General features: G+C 37.1%; 1 protein-coding gene and 1 non-coding gene across 2 annotated transcripts; both read left to right on the forward strand.

The window, feature by feature from the left end:
- The first annotated feature begins 4,286 nt into the window (after nucleotides 1-4,286).
- On the forward strand, nucleotides 4,287-6,018 carry LOC110280986 (NAD(P)H-quinone oxidoreductase subunit H, chloroplastic). The gene is made up of 2 exons (XM_021142331.2): nucleotides 4,287-5,403; nucleotides 5,462-6,018. Exons 1-2 carry the CDS (start codon nucleotides 4,287-4,289, stop codon nucleotides 6,004-6,006), a joined length of 1,662 nt encoding a protein of 553 aa, XP_020997990.1. The 3' UTR covers nucleotides 6,007-6,018.
- A 3,342-nt stretch (nucleotides 6,019-9,360) lies between these two features.
- TRNAT-GGU (transfer RNA threonine (anticodon GGU)) lies at nucleotides 9,361-9,432 on the forward strand. The gene has a single exon. It is a non-coding gene; the product is annotated as a tRNA-Thr (tRNA).
- Nucleotides 9,433-19,234: the final 9,802 nt, after the last annotated feature.

Below are 19,234 nucleotides of genomic sequence, written 5' to 3' on the forward strand. Positions count from 1 at the left end.
AGCACTCCCTCTTCTTATTTGAGACACTAAACACGCTGAAATGGAGGCCATGGAGGGAAGATCACTCTCTCAAGTTCTTTCTCTCACTTGATCTTCAAACCACCATAACTTTTGATCTAAAGCTCCGATTGCGGCACCATTTACGGCCACACGTTCACCGCAGAGAGCTCTACAAAACCCATCCAATTAATCTTGAGGTAAGCCACGTTTTGCTCTTCGAATTTCTAGCCTTGATTTCGAGTTTCATGAGCAAAAATGTTGAGACTTTGGGCTCTTTGATGTTATAAGACCCAACTCTCTTGAAGAAAAAGGTTAATCTTGTCTCCTTGGACCTTGGGTGTGGTAAGATTCTCAACCCTAGTGTAATTTATGGTTCTATGATGTTTAGGTTTTGAGATGTTGTGTATGGGTGTGATGATTGTGGCTTAGGTTGTGTATATGTGAATATTGGAGCTTGATTGGTGATATTGAAAAGCTTGAAAAGGGTTGGTGGTGAAAAATCTATTCTTGGAGGTGTTGAGGCCTTGAGAGCTTGAGGAAAAAGTGGTTTGGAAGTGCTCCGGTTGAGCTTGGGAAATCGGCTAAGGTATGGTTTCGGTTTCTTGTATCTAATACGTGTGGTAGGAAATACTTAGGCTAGAGGCCCTAAGATAGGCATTGAATGGTTGATGTTGTTGAATGATTGAGATATATGATGTGGTCATATATGTGATGATGATAATTGATGCCTTGATGGTATGATGTATGAGAAATATGCATGTTGTGACATATGCTTGATGATTGATTATGGTTGAATTATGGGTGGAACCATGTTGATGGTGAGTATGATATTGATTGTGTACAATGATAATTTGATAGAATTGGTGTCGTTGAAAATTGGCATGAGAAAGAGTATACGATATGTCAATGTGTTTGAGTTTGAGCCACTTGGGTGAAGTGGGTTAAAATGATGGGATAGTGATTTTATGAACTGAGATAATGTGTCAATGTGTGAGCTGAGGAGGCTTGATGTTGACTTTGGTATATTTTGATTGATTTCAAAGGAAAGGGATGAAATTGGCATGTTTTGATTGATTTTGAAAAGAGTTGAAAATGGCTTGTTTTAAAAATGGCACTTTGTGGTTTTGTATAAAAAACATGGTTTTTGGGCATACTTTGACTGGATATAACTTGGACTACGGATCTCTATTTTGTGCCAAATCTATTTAGAAATGAAATTGGATCCGGGATGTCCATGCCATTCAAAGAACGGGTGAAAAACGATTTAAAATGAGAAAGTTATGTCTGTTGGAAGATTGGGGGTTGAATCTGTGAATTCTGCAGCTTTTAACTTAGAAAATTTTTAGCAGAATGACCCCTGCGCGTAGGCACACTTGGCGCGTATGCACCGTTCTTCTAGAAAGCGCCATCCACGTGTGCGCGTGGTGTGCACGGGCGCGCCGATGTGCTACACCCAATGCCCAGCCATTTTCTAGAGAGTTGTGCCAGAATTGTGTCAGTTTTGTGCCTGGGGCATGAGAGCACCCACGCGTACGCATGGTTGACGCGTGCGCGTCGCTTGGCTATTTTTCAGTTCACGCGTTAGCGTGCATGACACATACGCGTCGATGAGTTTTGTGGCCATCCACGCGTGCACGTGGAGTGCGCGTACGCGTGGCCCTATTTTCATTGCAAAGTTTATTTTTGAGTTTTAAAAGCCAAATCTCATACTTCTAAGCCTCCGATCTCACCACTTATGTCTTAAATCATTATGATATGCCTAGCTATGAGAAAAGGGGCTAGAGAATGTGGTAACTTGCGAGTGAAGCAAGGGAAAAATGAATGATCAATAAGGATCAAAGATGATTATGCGAGATGCAGAGGATGGCGGTGGAAGTGCTTGTTAAGCCATGGGCCGAAAGGTCGTAATTGTTGATGAATTGGCTGGTTATGGATTTAACCGTGAGCCGGATGGCTAGATTATTGCCGTGTTATGGCGAAGCCATGATTATGGCTATGTATAAATGCATATATGCTGTTGAATGAATTGTAAATGTGGCACTTCCACTATCGGAGATGAGAGTTTCCCTGGAAGGAAGCAGTGGCTAGCCACCATGTGCTCCAGGTTGAGACTCGAAGCTCTTTTGACCCTATGTCGTAAGGGTGGCCGGGCACTGTGAAAGCCCTGGATGAGCTCGCCCCCGTAAATATTCACCAGTGAAGGTGATGGATATAGATCATGATTATGATCAAGTTTATGATGAGTATAACTCAAGTTAGGGATGCACGACAGAGGGACAGGCATTCATCATATGCATACTATATGAATTGTTTGAGATTGCCTATTTGACTACATATTACTTGCTAATTGTCTAAATGCCTTATTTGTTCCTATTTGTATATTTCTTGTCTGATATAACTGTGTTTGCTACATTATACTCCTGTTGGTGGTTGGGAGGTCTGAAGGAATTGGAAAGGGAAGTATTAGTTAGACTGAAGGATCTTTAGGCAGATGCCCTTTATGGTCTAGCTTGTTTATAAGCTTTGATATTATCTGGAGGAAGTTCTAGGATTGCCTTCGGCTTTCCTCTATTATTATGTATTATATATGTGGAAGCTGCTACCATGCTGGGGACCTCTGGTTCTCACCCATGCGGATTTTGTGGTTTTCAGATGCAGGACGTGAGGTTTCTTGCTGAGGCCTGCTGGAGACTTCTGGATTAGGGAAGATCCTTTGTTCTTGGGGACTCTGTTTTAGTTTATATGTTTTGCTTAGATACTTTTATCTCCATTAAATAATACAAACTGTGATGACTTCTCTTATAGGAGATTTTGGAGAATAGGTTTTTATGTATTTGTGTCCCTTTGGGTTTCCTTTGGGGTTTTCCTTATTTTATCATATGTATATATTGCTATGCTCGGACCGGTTATCTTCGCAGCTGGATTTTGAGTCTTGATATTCCTGTTTTTGACACTCCTTTGTATATATATAATCTTGCGTTGGTTATCCTTGTTCGTTACGTTATCGATCGGAGTGTTGCGCTTTCGAGTTGTGATTTTTGTTTACCCCTTTTTCTACAAAGGCTCCTAGTTATAATCAATCATTCATACTACTATACGTACTAAATTTTAATTTTAGAGGTCGTAATACCTTGCCATCTCTGAATTATGACTTAAGCATAAGACTCTCTATGGTAGGGTGTTACATTCCGCGTGGATGCCAAAATCTGCTGTTTGTGTGCGTACGCGGCATGTACGCATACACGCAGCTCAAAATTTCTTTGGCCCAGAATTGATCATTTTCTCACCATGTTGGGGTTAACATTGGACCCCCAACGCCATCCCAAACGTGAGCTTTAGGAAATTTATGTTCTGTTTCTCTTCTCCAAGTCTCTTTTCTTCAACCTTCCTCCATGCCTTTCTTTACATGTTATCAACCAACAAATGCATCAAAGCTATGCTAAAATCATGAGACTTCTAATCATCCTCAGCATATAAGTAATCATAGCATAAAACCTCATGAAATTGCATCAAATTACTCATGGTTGAATGAATACAGACATACATGTATTTCTACCCAAATGGCTTACTTATAACTTAAGAAAGTGCATAAAACCTAATGAAAACAAAGGAAAAGACTAGTAAAACTAGCCTAAAATGCCTTGGCATCACAACACCAAACTTAAACCTTACTTGTCCCCAAGCAAGCACTGAATTATTAAGAAGAAAGAATGAAATAGAAGGAGATGTTCATATTAGCAAAGCATTATTAGTAGCTCATGGGGTTTTATGTAGACAATGCAACAGCTCACTTCTTATTAGTCTTTAGGCATAGAATGTCTCCTTCAAGCATCAATTAACACACGGCTATGACCTCTTATTATTACTTATCCTTGGTAATTACTTTTCTTCATTTTCTTTTCCTATAAGCTTTAGCTCAGTGTCATGTGTGCAGTAATTTCTCAACTTATTTGTGCTTTACACATTATTCACTATAGACACTTGGCTCACATTTCTTCTTAGAACATTGATGCCCAGCACCTCTTTGGGTTACTAAATGTCTTGCAACTAGGTTACTCTTGATAATGGACTTTCGGTCGATAATCCCGGGTTAGTTAAGCCAAGTTACCAAGTGTTAAAGCACTCCATAGAACCTAATCATCCAAGCAGATCCTAGTACAAAGACACCACAGGCATATGTCCTAAGGTTCAAGCTATTGGTGTCTAGCTTTATTCTTTCTTTCTTTTGTTTTTGCTGCCACTCTTGGCTTTTCTTTTTTTTCTTTCCATTTGTTTTTCTTTATCTCATGGTAGTCAATATGGGACCTCACCACCCATCAATGCATGGTGTTCTTCGACTTATTGTTACTCTAGATGGTGAGGATGTTATTGATTGTGAACCATTATTGGGTTATTTACACAGAGGGATGGAAAAAATTGCGGAAAATCGAACAATTATACAATATCTGCCTTATGTAACACGTTGGGATTATTTAGCTACGATGTTCACAGAAGCAATAACCGTAAACGGACCAGAACAGTTGGGAAATATTCAAGTACCCCAAAGAGCCAGCTATATTCGAGTAATTATGTTGGAATTGAGTCATATAGCTTCTCACCTATTATGGCTGGGACCTTTTATGGCGGATATTGGTGCACAAACCCCTTTCTTCTATATTTTTAGAGAAAGAGAATTAATATATGATCTATTCGAAGCTGCGACAGGTATGAGAATGATGCATAATTTTTTCCGTATCGGGGGAGTCGCGGCCGATCTACCTCATGGTTGGATAGATAAATGTTTGGATTTCTGCGATTATTTTTTAACAGGGGTTGTTGAATATCAAAAACTTATTACGCGAAATCCCATTTTTTTAGAACGGGTTGAGGGAATAGGCATTGTTAGTGGAAAGGAAGTAATTAATTGGGGTTTATCAGGACCGATGCTTCGGGCTTCCGGAATACAATGGGATCTGCGTAAAGTTGAAAATTATGAGTGTTATGGGGAATTTGATTGGGACGTTCAATGGCAAAAAGAAGGAGATTCATTAGCTCGTTATTTAGTTCGAATTGGTGAAATGGTGGAATCCATAAAAATTATTCAACAGGCTTTGGAAGGAATTCCCGGCGGACCATATGAGAATTTAGAAATCCGTTACTTTGATAGGGAAAGGGAACCAGAATGGAATGATTTTGAATATCGATTCATTAGTAAAAAACCGTCTCCGACTTTTGAATTGCCGAAACAAGAACTTTATGTAAGAGTTGAAGCCCCCAAAGGAGAATTGGGGATTTTTCTAATAGGAGATCAGAATGGTTTTCCTTGGAGATGGAAAATTCGTCCACCCGGTTTTATCAATTTGCAAATTCTTCCTCAATTAGTTAAAAGAATGAAATTGGCCGATATTATGACAATACTAGGGAGTATAGATATCATTATGGGAGAAGTTGATCGTTGAAATGATTATTGATACAACAGAAGTACAAGATATCAATTCTTTTTTCAGATTGGAATCTTTAAAGGAGGTCTATGGAATTCTATGGGTATTTGCCCCTATCTTTACTCTTGTATTGGGAATCACCATAAGTGTACTAGCAATTGTATGGTTAGAAAGAGAAATATCCGCAGGTATACAACAGCGGATTGGACCTGAATACGCGGGTCCTTTGGGAGTTCTTCAAGCTCTAGCAGATGGAACAAAACTACTTTTCAAAGAGAGTCTTATTCCATCTAGGGGAGATACTCGTTTATTCAGTATCGGACCATCCATATCAGTTATATCCATTATAATAAGCTATTCGGTAATTCCTTTTGGATATAATTTTGTTTTATCCGATCTCAATATCGGTGTTTTTTTATGGATTTCTATTTCGAGTATTGCTCCGATTGGACTTCTTATGTCAGGATATGGATCAAATAACAAATATTCCTTTTTGGGTGGTCTACGAGCAGCTGCTCAATCGATTAGTTATGAAATACCATTAACTCTATGTGTGTTATCAATATCTCTACGTGCGATTCGTTGATACAAAAACTTCTCGATGCTATTGCTATGGCCCTTTCCTTGTAGGACAACTTTATAGGAAAATAGGAAAGGAGCAGAATATAAAAAATTCATTATTATTCTCACTTCAAGTCTGATTGAAGAACAAAATCTGATAGTTATATGAGTGAAATCAGACAGCTTCTATAGAAATAGAAATTCGAGATTCTATTTAGATAATTTACAAATACTATATTAGATTAGATAGTAGATTACCAGCCTATTATATATATATAATATATATATAATATATATTATATTTATCTTATATATATTATATATGGGTATATGGTTATATATGTTATTTCTATGGTATGATGATTTGAAATTGCAGTCAAAATAAGTTTATTTCTCTTTTTTTGGGGGTGGTATTAATTTTCATTAAAAAAATTTAGAAAAAATTTGATAGAATGGCTTCAACCTTGTCAACCGAGAATGAGAAAATAAAATCTGGATAAATACCAATACCTATTACGGGTATAAGGATAGAAATCGAAATAAATAATTCTCGCGGACCAGAATCAAAAAAATACGAGTTTGGTGTATTAAAAAGCTTGTATCCATAAAACATCTGCCGTAACATGGATAATGAATAAATAGGAGTTATTATAATTCCAATTGTGTTTAAAAAAATTATTAGTATTTTTGTCATTAAAAGATATTTTTGACTGGTTAGTATTCCAAAAAAATCATCAATTCTGCAACAAAACCGCTCATGCCGGGCAATGCAAGAGAAACCATTGATAAGATACTGAAAACTGTGAATATTTTGGGCATTGGGATAGCCATTCCACCTTTGGTCAAGATAAAGAAGACATAGTCTATCATAACATGTTCCCGCCAAGAAAAAAAGCGCATCCCCGTATCACTTATAGAACCAATTCCAATAATTATGAAACCCATATGAGATACCGAGAAATAAGCTATTCTTTTCTTTAAATTACGTTGACCAAGAGATGTTGAAGCTGCATAGATTATTTGAATTGAACCTAATAACATTAACCAGGGGGAAAATATGGAATGAGCGTGAGGTAATAATTCCATATTAATTCGAACCAATCCATATGCGCCCATTTTTAATAAGATTCCGGTTAAAAGCATGCAAGTGCTGTAATGTGCCTCTCCGTGGTGTCCGGTAACCATGTATGTAACGATATAATCGGTAATTTTATAGCAAAAGTAAAAAGAAATCCCATATAAAATATTATTTCAAGCACCCTAGGATACGATTGATTAGTTAATGTTTCAAAATTTAATGTCGGTTCATTAGAACTATATAAACCGATACCTAGAATTCCCATTAATAAAAAAATAGAGCTTCCCGCAGTGTATAAAATAAACTTTGTAGCTGAATACAAACGTTTCTTTCCCCCCCACATGGATAAAAGTATATAAACTGGAATTAATTCCAATTCCCACATGATGAAAAAAAGTAAAATGTCTTGACAAGAAAAAGGTCATATTTGACCGCTGTACATTGCTAGCATCAGGAAATGGAATAATCGGGATTCTCGAGTAACCGGTTGAGCCGCTAAAGTAGCTATAGTGGTAATAAATCCCGTCAATAAAATGGGTCCTATAGAGAGTCCATTTATTCCGAATCTCCAGTAAAAATAAAAAAAATTAATCCATTTATAATTTTCTGTCAGTTGGATTAATGGATCATCCAATTGGAAATGATAACAAAATGCATAGGCTGTTATCAGCAGATCGATTAAACATATGCAAATTGTATACCACTTAATTACCTTATTTCCTTGATGAGGAAATAAGAATATTAAGGAACCCTCGGCTATTGGTAAAAGTACAAATTAACGTGACTTGTGAAGTACAGCAATTATTAGGAAATAGTCGAGTTAGAGCTGTAGCTTTGAGCGCTACAGATGGTCTAATAAGAGGAATGGTATTACTTAAAAACGAATAAACCTCAATTTCAAGAAATAATATCTTCTACGAAGACATTCACCGAGGAAGCAGAAGCCCTTTTAAAGGAGGCTATTCATGAACAAATGAAAATCTTTTTACTCCAGGAACAAGTAGAAAAAAATTGATTAAAAATTGAATTCCTTTCTAATTCAACTTTCAAATTAAAATTTAGATTATTATTATGATTCTTTCATGTTTAATATCTTTTCTTTGAACAAATAATATAATAAATTAATTATATTAGATATTCTATATTTATATTAGTTCTCCAAGGATAAGTGGTTCTTGTTCAATTCAAATCATTCAAAATCTTTTTTTTATCTTTTATTTTTAGTTTTTAGAAATATAGAAATTCTATTTAGAGTTATATTTTTATATTTATAATATAAAATATTAAATACATAATGCAAATTATTTGCGTCCAATAGAATTTGAACCTATACCAAAGGTTTAGAAGACCTCTGTCCTATCCATGAGACAATTAAAAGCTAAAGCTTAGGACATACTTTTTTTATTTAGAAATATCCACCATTTACGAAAATTTTGTTTCTTTTTTAAGAAAACAGTAAGGTAAGGCCATTCCATTTTGACAAAATACCCACACCCAAGTTCCATAGCTTTGGGTCCGCTAGCCCGATCATGATTTTCTTACCCCTAGAGGTAAGGGTCCTTACTTTTTTGGCCGGTTGTGGGCGAGGAGGGATTCGAACCCCCAACACTGTGGTTCGTAGCCACGTGCTGTAATCCTCTGAGCTACAGGCCCCATCCCATCTCCACTGGATCTGTTTCCCGGAGTACCCTAAAACTAAAAAAAGGGAACCTTCCCTCTCCCCAGCCATTTCATTTCGGCTTAAGAAGATGTGAAAGCGCCTCTCCCTCTCTATAAGAACGGTGCGTTCCGAGGTGTGAAGTAGGCGAGAAGGGATTTCATAATTGGGGTTTTGAATAAGACGACCTTTTTCATTTTGAATTCTTATTACTTTTTCATATTGAAAAAGTAATAAGAGAGGTCTTAAGCTTTTTATCATCCTGGCGCCGAGCTATTTTTCCGCAGGACCTCCCCTACAGTATCGTCACCGCAGTAGAGTTTAACTACCAAGTTCGGGATGGATTGGTGTGGTTCCTCTACGCCTAGGACACCAGAATATCGAACCATGAACGAAGAAAGGCATGAGATAAAAGCATATTGGCTATTCATTGTGAGGCCCTAATTCTTGACTGGAGGGGACACGAAAGGCCTTTGCCCTTGCATCCCTTGGATAGATAGAGGGGGGGCAGAGCTTTTGGTTTTTTTATGTTGTCAAAGAGTTGAACAATGAAAATAGTTGGTGAGTGCCTGATCGAATTGATCTATTATGACTGACTAGACTCATATTGGCTTATTGCTGAATAAGGAATTGAATCAAGCGGAGCCCTTTTAACTCAGTGGTAGAGTAACGCCATGGTAAGGCGTAAGTCATCGGTTCAAATCCGATAAAGGGCTTTGAGCCCGACCCTTTTTCATTCTCATAAAACAAAACCTCAGCAGTAGTATTGGTCTTTTGTAGTTTTCATATTTGAATGCAGAATAGAGATATTGTTGTTGTTCTTTTTTCGAAAAAAAAAATTAAGTCTAATTTCAGTAGAAAATAGAATTTTGAATTGTAATAAACTATTGTTATCATTCTAATGAATGATAATCAAATTTTAGTAAACAATTTCTACTTAGTCTATTTAGTACTTAGTCTATTTATAAAGTAGAACATTTTTATCAGTCTCTTTTTTTTATTTAATGAATAATGATATCTTCTTTATATTGCTATTTTCGATTATTCCAATAATAAAATTTCGAAACATTAAAAAAAAAGTAAGTGGACCTAACCCATTATTAAAAGAAAAGTAAGTGGACCTAACCCATTGAATCAGAACTATATCTACTATTCTGATATTCAAATTCGATATAGATGAAATTTATCTTTTTTTTAGACTTCTTTTTGATTTGTACTTCGTAAGAATTAGTCGATATTTACGATTAAATCCTCCCGTTCCTCAAGATTCTATAGGAATATTTTTATATTCCTTTTTTACAACTTATTCCAAGTTCCAAAATACAAGTCATTTTTTTAACACAAGAGAAGATCAATTTTCATTTCTATAAAATGGGATATGATATATAAAAAAATACAACAAATCATGGCTTCATGTATCAAATATTTTCTTTCTCTATCGGTGCTTCCGGTATATTTCCAGCAATTAATGACTGGGAGAAAGAGACTTTTCACTTACAGTCTCTTCTCTTATTATTTCTATTATTTTATTTAATATTAATTAAAATATTTTAATTCAATTAATATTAATTACTCGGATAGATAGATAGATAGATAAAAATATCAAAAAAATAAATAGAAAAAATATTAGAAATTTCTCTTTCTCTTACCGTGATCTACAAAAAAGTAGACTTTGGAGTTTTTTTTAACTAAAAGAAAGGAAAATAGAACAAAAATGACACTAAAAGAAAAAATCTTGAAATAAGATTCAAATAGAAAAGTAATAAAAAATAGAAAGTACTAAATAAGCCAGTTTCCTAGACATAAAAATTAGAAGAATTTTGAAAACATTTTTTTTATTTTTTCAATTTCACAAAAATATTCTTTGAATATTATTCTTTGATCAAAGGAACGGAGTGTGCCCAGGCTCCACTGGTAGCGCGAACAAGAAAATGTATCATTTTTCTCTTGAAAAATTGTTAAAAAAAATTTCTATCAGATTTATGAGTAAATTTATGAGTCATAAGACAATTAACCATTCATGACTTAGGGGATTTGATTTAGAAGAATAAAAAAAGGAATAGCCGGATTGAGTTCATGGATTTAACTTAACCTAGGTATCCATAGATCAATAATAATTTTTATATCCGAAACGTATTAGAAAAGAAGGGAAATCTACGAGAAAAAAAATCATTATATAAATGAGAAAAGCCTCCAAGGTCCCATCCCCATTAATGAATAATTGAATCACGAGATTTTTTTATTTTAGTATTTCATAGGATTGATTGATCAATTGGAAATTAGACATTTATTAGAAAATTTGCCCCTTATATATAGTTAAATATATAACTAGATAATGTTGTTCTATTAGAGCATAAGATTCTAACAAATCCTTATTTTATTTATTTCTGGTGGTATTGGATTGGCTCAATTTCGAAATAAAAAAACAAAGATTTCGCATATCATCCACAGACAAATGGGCAAGCTGAAGTCTCTAACAGAGAACTTAAAACAATCCTGGAACAGACTGTAATTAATCGTAGAAGGGATTGGGCAAGAAGCTTGGATGATGCTCTGTGGGCATACAGAACAGCATTCAAGACTCCCATAGGAACTTCTCCATACCAGCTTGTGTATGGAAATGCCTATCACTTGCCAGTGGAATTGGAACATAAGGCCTACTGGGCAACCAGGTTCCTAAACCTTGATGCCAAGTTAGCTGGAGAAAAACGTTTGCTACAGTTAAATGAGCTAGAGGAATTCAGACTCAATGCTTTCGAAAATGCAAAAATTTACAAGGAGAAAGCAAAAAGATGGCATGATAAGAAACTGTCATCCAGAGTCTTTGAGCCAGGGCAGAAAGTTCTGCTATTTAATTCTAGGCTCAGATTATTTCTCGGGAAATTGAAATCTCGGTGGAGAGGACCATATGTGATTACAAGTGTGTCACCATATGGATACGTAGAGCTTCAGGATAATGATTCCAACAAAAAGTTCATTGTTAATGGATAGATAGTCAAACATTATCTTGAAAGCAATTTTGAGCAAGAATGCTCAAAACTGAGACTTGATTAAAGCTCAGTAATAGTCCAGCTAAAGATAATAAAGAAGTGCTTGCTGGGAGGCAACCCAGCCATTTACAAAGTTTATTTGTTAATTAATTGATTTTTACAGGTATATGTCAATTATCTTCAAGGTAAAATAGCAATTGCTTGAGTTCACAGAGTTATAGAAGGATTCAAAGGATAAAAACAGCAAAAAGTTCACTGGTGCGAAAACACCAGTAAGAGCTGTTCTGGGCGTTGAACGCCAGAAAGAAGCACCTTCTGGGCGTTCAACGCGAGATTTACAGCGTCCTGGGCGTTCAGAAAAATGCCCAGTAACAAAGGAGTTCCTGGCGTTCAACGCCAGAAAGAAGCAACAGCTGGGCGTTGAACGCCCAGGAGAAGCTGCACATGGGTGTTAAACGCCCAAAACATGCAGCGTTTGGGCGTTTAACGCCAGGATGGTGGGGAGGAGGTAAATTCGTTTTTACTTCAAAATTTTTTAAATTTTTTACGTTTCAAATCATGATTTCTTGCATAAACATGTTACAAACTCTCATCCTTTAATTCCAAAAATTTTAATCCTAATTTCTAAAATCCCTTTTCAAAAATATCAAATGTATCGTAATCCATAAACACAAATCTTTTTCCAATCCAATCCAACTCTTTTTCAAATCTTTTTCAACTCATCATATCTTTTGAATTTCGAAATTGCCTCTCCCTCTATTCCTCTCCTTTCCTTTCTTTTGCTTGAGGACAAGCAAACCTCTAAGTTTGGTGTGATTTGCCATGATCACTGAGCTAAAACTCATCAAGATCATGGCCCCTAAGGGAACAGGAAGAGCAAGGATATGACTTGAAGGAACTGAAGCAGAAATTATCTCTTGAAGGATCAAGCACCCCACAGACTAGAGGAACACCCACTTCCCAAAATAAAGGTTGTTGAGTCCTAATCTTTGCTTTAACTCTATGATAACTGTTCTTATTATGAATTTACCTTAGAAGCTACATATTAGTAGTAGTAATTAGTATCTCTATTTTGACTTTATTTCCAATTAAGTTATAATTTATTTTTCTCATTATCATCAAACATGAATAAAATAGTAGATTTTTAGAATAAAGAGGCAATTGAATTTTTTTCGAGTTCTTAATAAGGAAAATTCTAATTATTTATATGTGGTGGCAATACTTTTTGTCTTCTGAATGAATGCTTGAACAGTGCATATTTTTTATATTGAATTTTATGAATGTTAAAATTGTTGGCTCTTGAAAGAATGATGAACAAGAGAAATATTATTGTTGATCTGAAAAATCATGAAATTGATTCTTGAAGTAAGAAAAAGCAGTGAAAAACAAGCTTGCGAAAAAAAGAGAAAAGCAAAAGAGGTAGAAAAAGCCAATAGCCCTTTAAACCAAAAGGCAAGGGTTAAAAGGATCCAAGGCTTTGAGCATCAATGGATAGGAGGGCCCAAGGAAATAAATCCAGGCCTAACCGGCTAAATTAAGTTGTCCCTAACCATGTGCTTGTGGCATGCAGGTCCAAGTGAAAGGCTTGAGACTGAGTGGTTAAAGTCGTGATCCAAAGCAAAATAGTGTGCTTAAGAACTCTGGACACCTCTAATTGGGGACTCTAGCAAAGCTAAGTCACAATCTAAAAAGGTTCACCCAGTTATGTGTCTGTGGCATTTATGTATCCGGTGGTAATACTGGAAAACAAAGTGCTTAGGGTCACGGCCAAGACACATAAAGTATCTGTGTTCAAGAATCAACATACTAAACTAGGAGAATCAATAATACTATCTAAATTCTGAGTTCCTATGGATGCAAATCATTCTGAATTTCAAAGGATAAAGTGAGATGCCAAAACTGTTCAGAAGCAAAAAGCTACTAGCCCCGCTCATCTAAATAGAATCTGAGCTTCACTTAAAACTCTAAAATATTATTGCTTTTTAATTTCTTTTCATCCTATTTTATTTATCTAGTTGCTTGAGGACAAGCAACAGTTTAAGTTTGGTGTTGTGATGAGCGGATATTTTATACGCTTTTTGGGGGTAATTTCATGTAGATTTTAGCATGTTTTAAGTATTTTTTAATAGAATTTTATTAGTTTTCAAGCAAAAATTATATTTCTGGACTTTACTAAGAGTTTGTGTGATTTTTTGTGATTTCAGGTATTTTTTGGCTGAAATTGAGGGAGCTGAGCAAAAATCTGATTTAGGCTGAAAAAGGACTGCTGATGTTGTTGGATTCTGACCTCCCTGCACTCGGAATGGATTTTTTGGAGCTACAGGAGTTCAATTGGCGTGCTCTCAATTGGGTTAGAAAGTAGACATCTAGGGCTTTCCAGCAATATATAATAGTTCATACTTTGTGCAAAGATAGATGACGTAAACTGGCATTCAATGCTAGTTCCATGTTGCAATCTGGCGTTCAGTGCCAGAAACACGTCCCGAACCAGAGTTGAACGCCAAAAACACGTTACAACTTGACGTTCAACTCCAAAAACAGCCCAAGCACATGAAAAGCTTAAGTCTCAGCCCCAACACACACCAAGTGCGCCCCAGAAGTGGATTTCTGCACTATCCATCTTAGTATACTCATTTTCTGTAAACCTAGGTTACTAGTTTAGTATTTAAACAACTTTTAGAGGCTTATTTTGTATCTCATGACATCTTTAGATCTGAAATTTGTATCTTTTGGCAGCATGAGTCTCTAAACCCCATTGTTGGGGGTGAGGAGCTCTGCAGCGTCTCGATGAATTAATGCAATTATTTCTGTTTTTCCATTCAAACATGCGTGTTCCTATCTAAGATGTTCATTCGCGCTTAACTATGGAGAAGGTGGTGATCCGTGACACTCAAGCTTCAAACTCGCAAGTGTTGGGTGTGATGAGAAACGCAAAAGAATCAATGGATTCTATTCCGACATGATCAAGAACCAACAGCTGATTAGCCGTGCTGTGACAGAGCATTTGGACCATTTTCACTGAGAGGATGGGAAGTAGCCATTAACAACGGTGACACCCTACATAGAGCTTGCCATGGAAGGAACTTTGCACTTTTTCTTGAGAGAAAACATTATGTTACAGGAATTCAGAAGACAAAGCATCTCCAAAACTCCAACATATTCTCCATTATTGCACAACAAGTAATTATTTCATGCTCTTTTATTTTTTAGTAATTCAAACTGATAATTATAATTGATCTCCTGACTAAGAATAATAAAATAACCATAGCTTGCTTCAAGCCAACAATCTTCGTGGGATCGACCCTTACTCACGTAAGGTATTACTTGGACGACCCAGTGCACTTGCTGGTTAGTTGTGTGGATTGCAAAAGTGTGATTGCAATTTCGAGCACCATCAGTCTTCTGCTGTGGGTGAATCTTCCAAGAGAAAGATCTCTAGTTCCTGGTTTTTCACCATCTTTTCACCATGGAATAACTTCAAGCGATGTCCATTGACCTTGATAAGTTCAGAGCTTGAAGGATGGCTCAAGTGAAAGACTCCGTATGGTTCCACCTTCTCTATTCGATACGGACCATCCCATCTAGATCTCAGCTTGCCTGGCATGAGTCGCATTCTAGAGTTGTAAAGTAGGACTAAGTCCCCTGGTTAGAATTCTCTTCTCTTAATGCTCTTGTCATGCACAGCCTTCACCTTCTCTTTATACAGCCTGGAGTTTTCATAAGCTTCAAGGCAAAGGCTCTCTAATTCTTGCAGTTATAACTTCCGTTCAGCTCTGGCTCTCTCATAGTCCATGTTGCATTCCTTTACCGCCCAGAAGGCCTTGTATTCTAACTCAACTGGAAGATGACAAGCCTTTCCATAAACCAAGCGGAAAGGACTCATCCCAATCGGTGTCTTGTATGCTGTCCGATATGCCCAAAGCGTGTCTTGGAGCCTGGTCCTTCCTGTGAGGCTTGACTACCTTTTGCAGTATGCACTTTATCTCTCTGTTAGACACCTCTGCTTGCCCATTAATCTGGGGGTGATAGGCGGTTGATACTTTATGAATGATCCCGTGCCTCTTCAGTAAACCTGTTAGTCTCCTGTTACAAAAGTGAGTGCCTTGATCGCTTACGATTGCTCGTGGTGATCCAAAGCGACAAATAATTTGATTTCTAACAAAGGAAACAACGGTGTTAACATCATCAGTACGGGTAGGAATTGCTTTCACCCATTTAGAAACATAATCTACAGCTAACAGTATATAAATGTGGCCATTAGAATTTGGAAATGGACCCATGAAGTCAATGCCCCAAACATCAAAAATTTCACAGAAAAGCATAATTTGTTGAGGCATTTCATCCCTCTGGGATATATTACCAAACCTTTGGCATGGAGGACGAGATTTACAAAGATCAGCAGCATCTTTAAAAAGAGTAGGCCACCAGAATCCACAGTCTAAAACTTTTCTAGCAGTTCGTCGAGGGCCAAAATGTCCTCCACTTTCAGATGAGTGGCAGGCCTCTAAAATGGACTGGAATTCTGATTGAGGTACACACCGTCTAATTACCTGGTCAGCACCACACCTCCATAGATATGGGTCATCCCATACATAGTATTTGGACTCGCTTTTCAGCTTGTCTCTCTGATGCTTAGTGAAATCAGGAGGAAAAGTATGGCTAACTAGATAATTAGCTACAGGTGCATACCAATGGGCTACATCAGATACTGCCTGTAAGCTATCAAATAGGAAATTATCATTGATAGGAATGGAGTCATCTTTAATGTGCTCAAGGTGACTCAAGTGGTCAGCCACTAAATTCTGGTTATCACTCCTATCTTTAATTTCCAGATCAAATTCTTGCAGTAGTAGCATCCAACGTTTTAGCCTTGGTTTAGACTCCTTTTTAGCTAATAAATATTTTAGAGCTACATGGTCTGAGTACACTACTACCTTAATAACAAGTAAATAGGCTCGAAATTTATCCAGAACAAAAACAATAGCTAGAAGCTCTTTTTCAGTAGTAGTGTAATTAGATTGAGCAGCATCTAAAGTCTTAGATGTATAAGCAATTACAAAAGGGTCGTTACCTTCATGTTGAGCCAGTGCTGCTCCTACTGCATGATTGGAGGTGTCACACATGATTTCAAATGGTTAACTCCAGTCTGGTCCCCTCACAATCGGAGCTTGAGTCAAGGCAATTTTTAGCTTATCAAACGCTTGTTTGCAATCCTCACTGAACTCGAAATCAATCTCTTTCTGCAGTAGTCTGGATAAGGGTAGTGCTACCTTACTGAAGTCCTTGATGAATCTCCTATAAAAACCTGCATGGCCAAGGAACGAATGGACTTCCTTCACAGAGGAGGGGTAAGGTAAACTAGAAATCACATCCACCTTTGCTGGGTCTACAGAGATACCGGTATCAGAAACAACATGTCCTAGAACAATACCTTGTTTTACCATAAAATGACACTTTTCAAAATTTAAAACAAGGTTTGAACTAACACACCTGTCCAATACTTTAGACAAACTATCCAAGCAAAGGTTAAATGAATCACCATAAATGCTAAAGTCATCCATAAAAACTTCCATACAAGTATCAATGAGATCAGAGAAAAGACTCATCATACACCTCTGGAAAGTAGCTGGTGCATTGCACAAGCCAAAGGGCATTCATTTATAAGCATAAGTCCCAAAAAGACATGTAAAAGTAGTCTTTTCCTAATCCTCAGGAGCTATATGGATTTGAAAATAACCTGTATAACCATCTAAAAAGCAATAGTGAGATTTACCTGACAAGCGATCAAGCATCTGATCAATGAATGGCAAGGGATAATGATCCTTGCGAGTGGCTTGGTTGAGACGCCTGTAGTCAATGCAAACTCTCCATGCGTTCTGTACTCTGGTTGTCAGAAGTTCGCCTTGCTCATTCCTTATTGTTGTGACTCCAGACTTCTTGGGCACCACTTGTATTGGGCTGACCCATTCGCTATCTAAAATGGGATAAATGATATCTGCTTCAAGTAGTCTGGTAACTTCCTTCTTGACAACTTCTAAGATAGTGGGATTCAATCTTCTCTGAGGTTGACGGATAGGCTTTGCTCCTTCTTCTAAGAATATTCTATGCTCACAAACTCGAGGGCTGATGCCTACTATATCCGCCAAACTCCATCCAATTGCTTTCTTATGCGTCCTCAATACACTAAGCAGTTGTTCTTTTTGTTGAGAAGTGAGCTCCCTTGCAATGATAATTGGAAACTTCTGCTTGTCCTCAAGGTATGCATACTTGAGGTGTGGAGGAAGGGGCTTTAATTCCATTTTTCGCTCATGGTTTGGTTTTGGATTCTCTGGGGCTGGTGAAAATGGTAATGAATCTTTAGTATGTTCAGAGGGTGTCCCCACACTTAGATCTTGCTCCATGTGACTCTCTTCCATTTCTTCCTGGTGAGTTGCAGCTATAATTTCATCAATGATGTCACATTGGAATATGGAGTGATCTTTTGGGGGATGCTTCATAGCTTCATCTAGATTGAAGCTCACTGTTCTGCCATCTACCTCAAAGGAATAGGCACCCGAAAATGCATCCAGCTTGAATTTTGAAGTCTTCAAAAATGGTCTACCAAGCAGGATTGACAAGGGTCTCCCTGAGTCATTTTGGGGCATCTCCAGGATATAAAAATCAATGGGAAACGTGTGCCCTTTAATGCTCACTAATACATCTTCAGCAATTCCAACCACTGTGATAATGCTTTTATCTGCTAACACAAAACAAGCTGCCGACCTTTTTAAGGGAGGGAGCCTTAAAGCATTATATATAGACAAGGGCATAATACTCATGCATGCTCTTAAATCACACATATAGTCAAAAAATATCACACCTCCAATGGTACAGTTAACCATGCATGGGCCTGGGTCACTACATTTTTCAGGTATATTTCCCATTAAAGCAGATATAGAACTACCTAAAGGAATAGTTTCTAATTCATTAATTTTATCTTTATGTATGCATAATTCTTTTAGAAACTTTGCATATTTAGGAACTTGCTGAATAACATCAAAAAGGGGAACAATTACCTCAACCTTTTTGAAAATCTCTACCATTTTGGGATCTAGTTCCATTTACTTTCTGGGCTTCTTAGCAAGGTGTGGAAATGGAATAGGAGTGGCGTCTTTTATAGCTTCAGCTTACTGGGGTTCTGTATTCCTTGGTTGGGCTGTTTCTGTTTCAACCATAACTTGTACTTCATCTTCTTCTTCAACATCCTCTACCTCAATCGTGTCTGCAGCTGGGGCGTGTACTGGCGGGCTTGACTCCTCTGGACTCCTCTTTTGTAGTGTAGTTCCAAATCTCAGGGTAATGGCATTGATGCCACCCTTGGAGTTGGGTAATGGTTGAGAGGAGAGTCCACCAGAGCTTGAAGACTGGTTGTTAGAGTTATTCAGTGATCCAATCTGTGAGACAAGGGCATGCAAGGTAGAATTCAGACCATTTAGAGTAGAAGTAAGGTTGTTTTCCATGGCCTGCTATCTCCAATCAATAGATTGTA

The sequence above is a fragment of the Arachis duranensis genome, chromosome 1 (assembly GCF_000817695.3).
Source record: "Arachis duranensis cultivar V14167 chromosome 1, aradu.V14167.gnm2.J7QH, whole genome shotgun sequence".
Lineage (NCBI taxonomy): Eukaryota > Viridiplantae > Streptophyta > Magnoliopsida > Fabales > Fabaceae > Arachis > Arachis duranensis.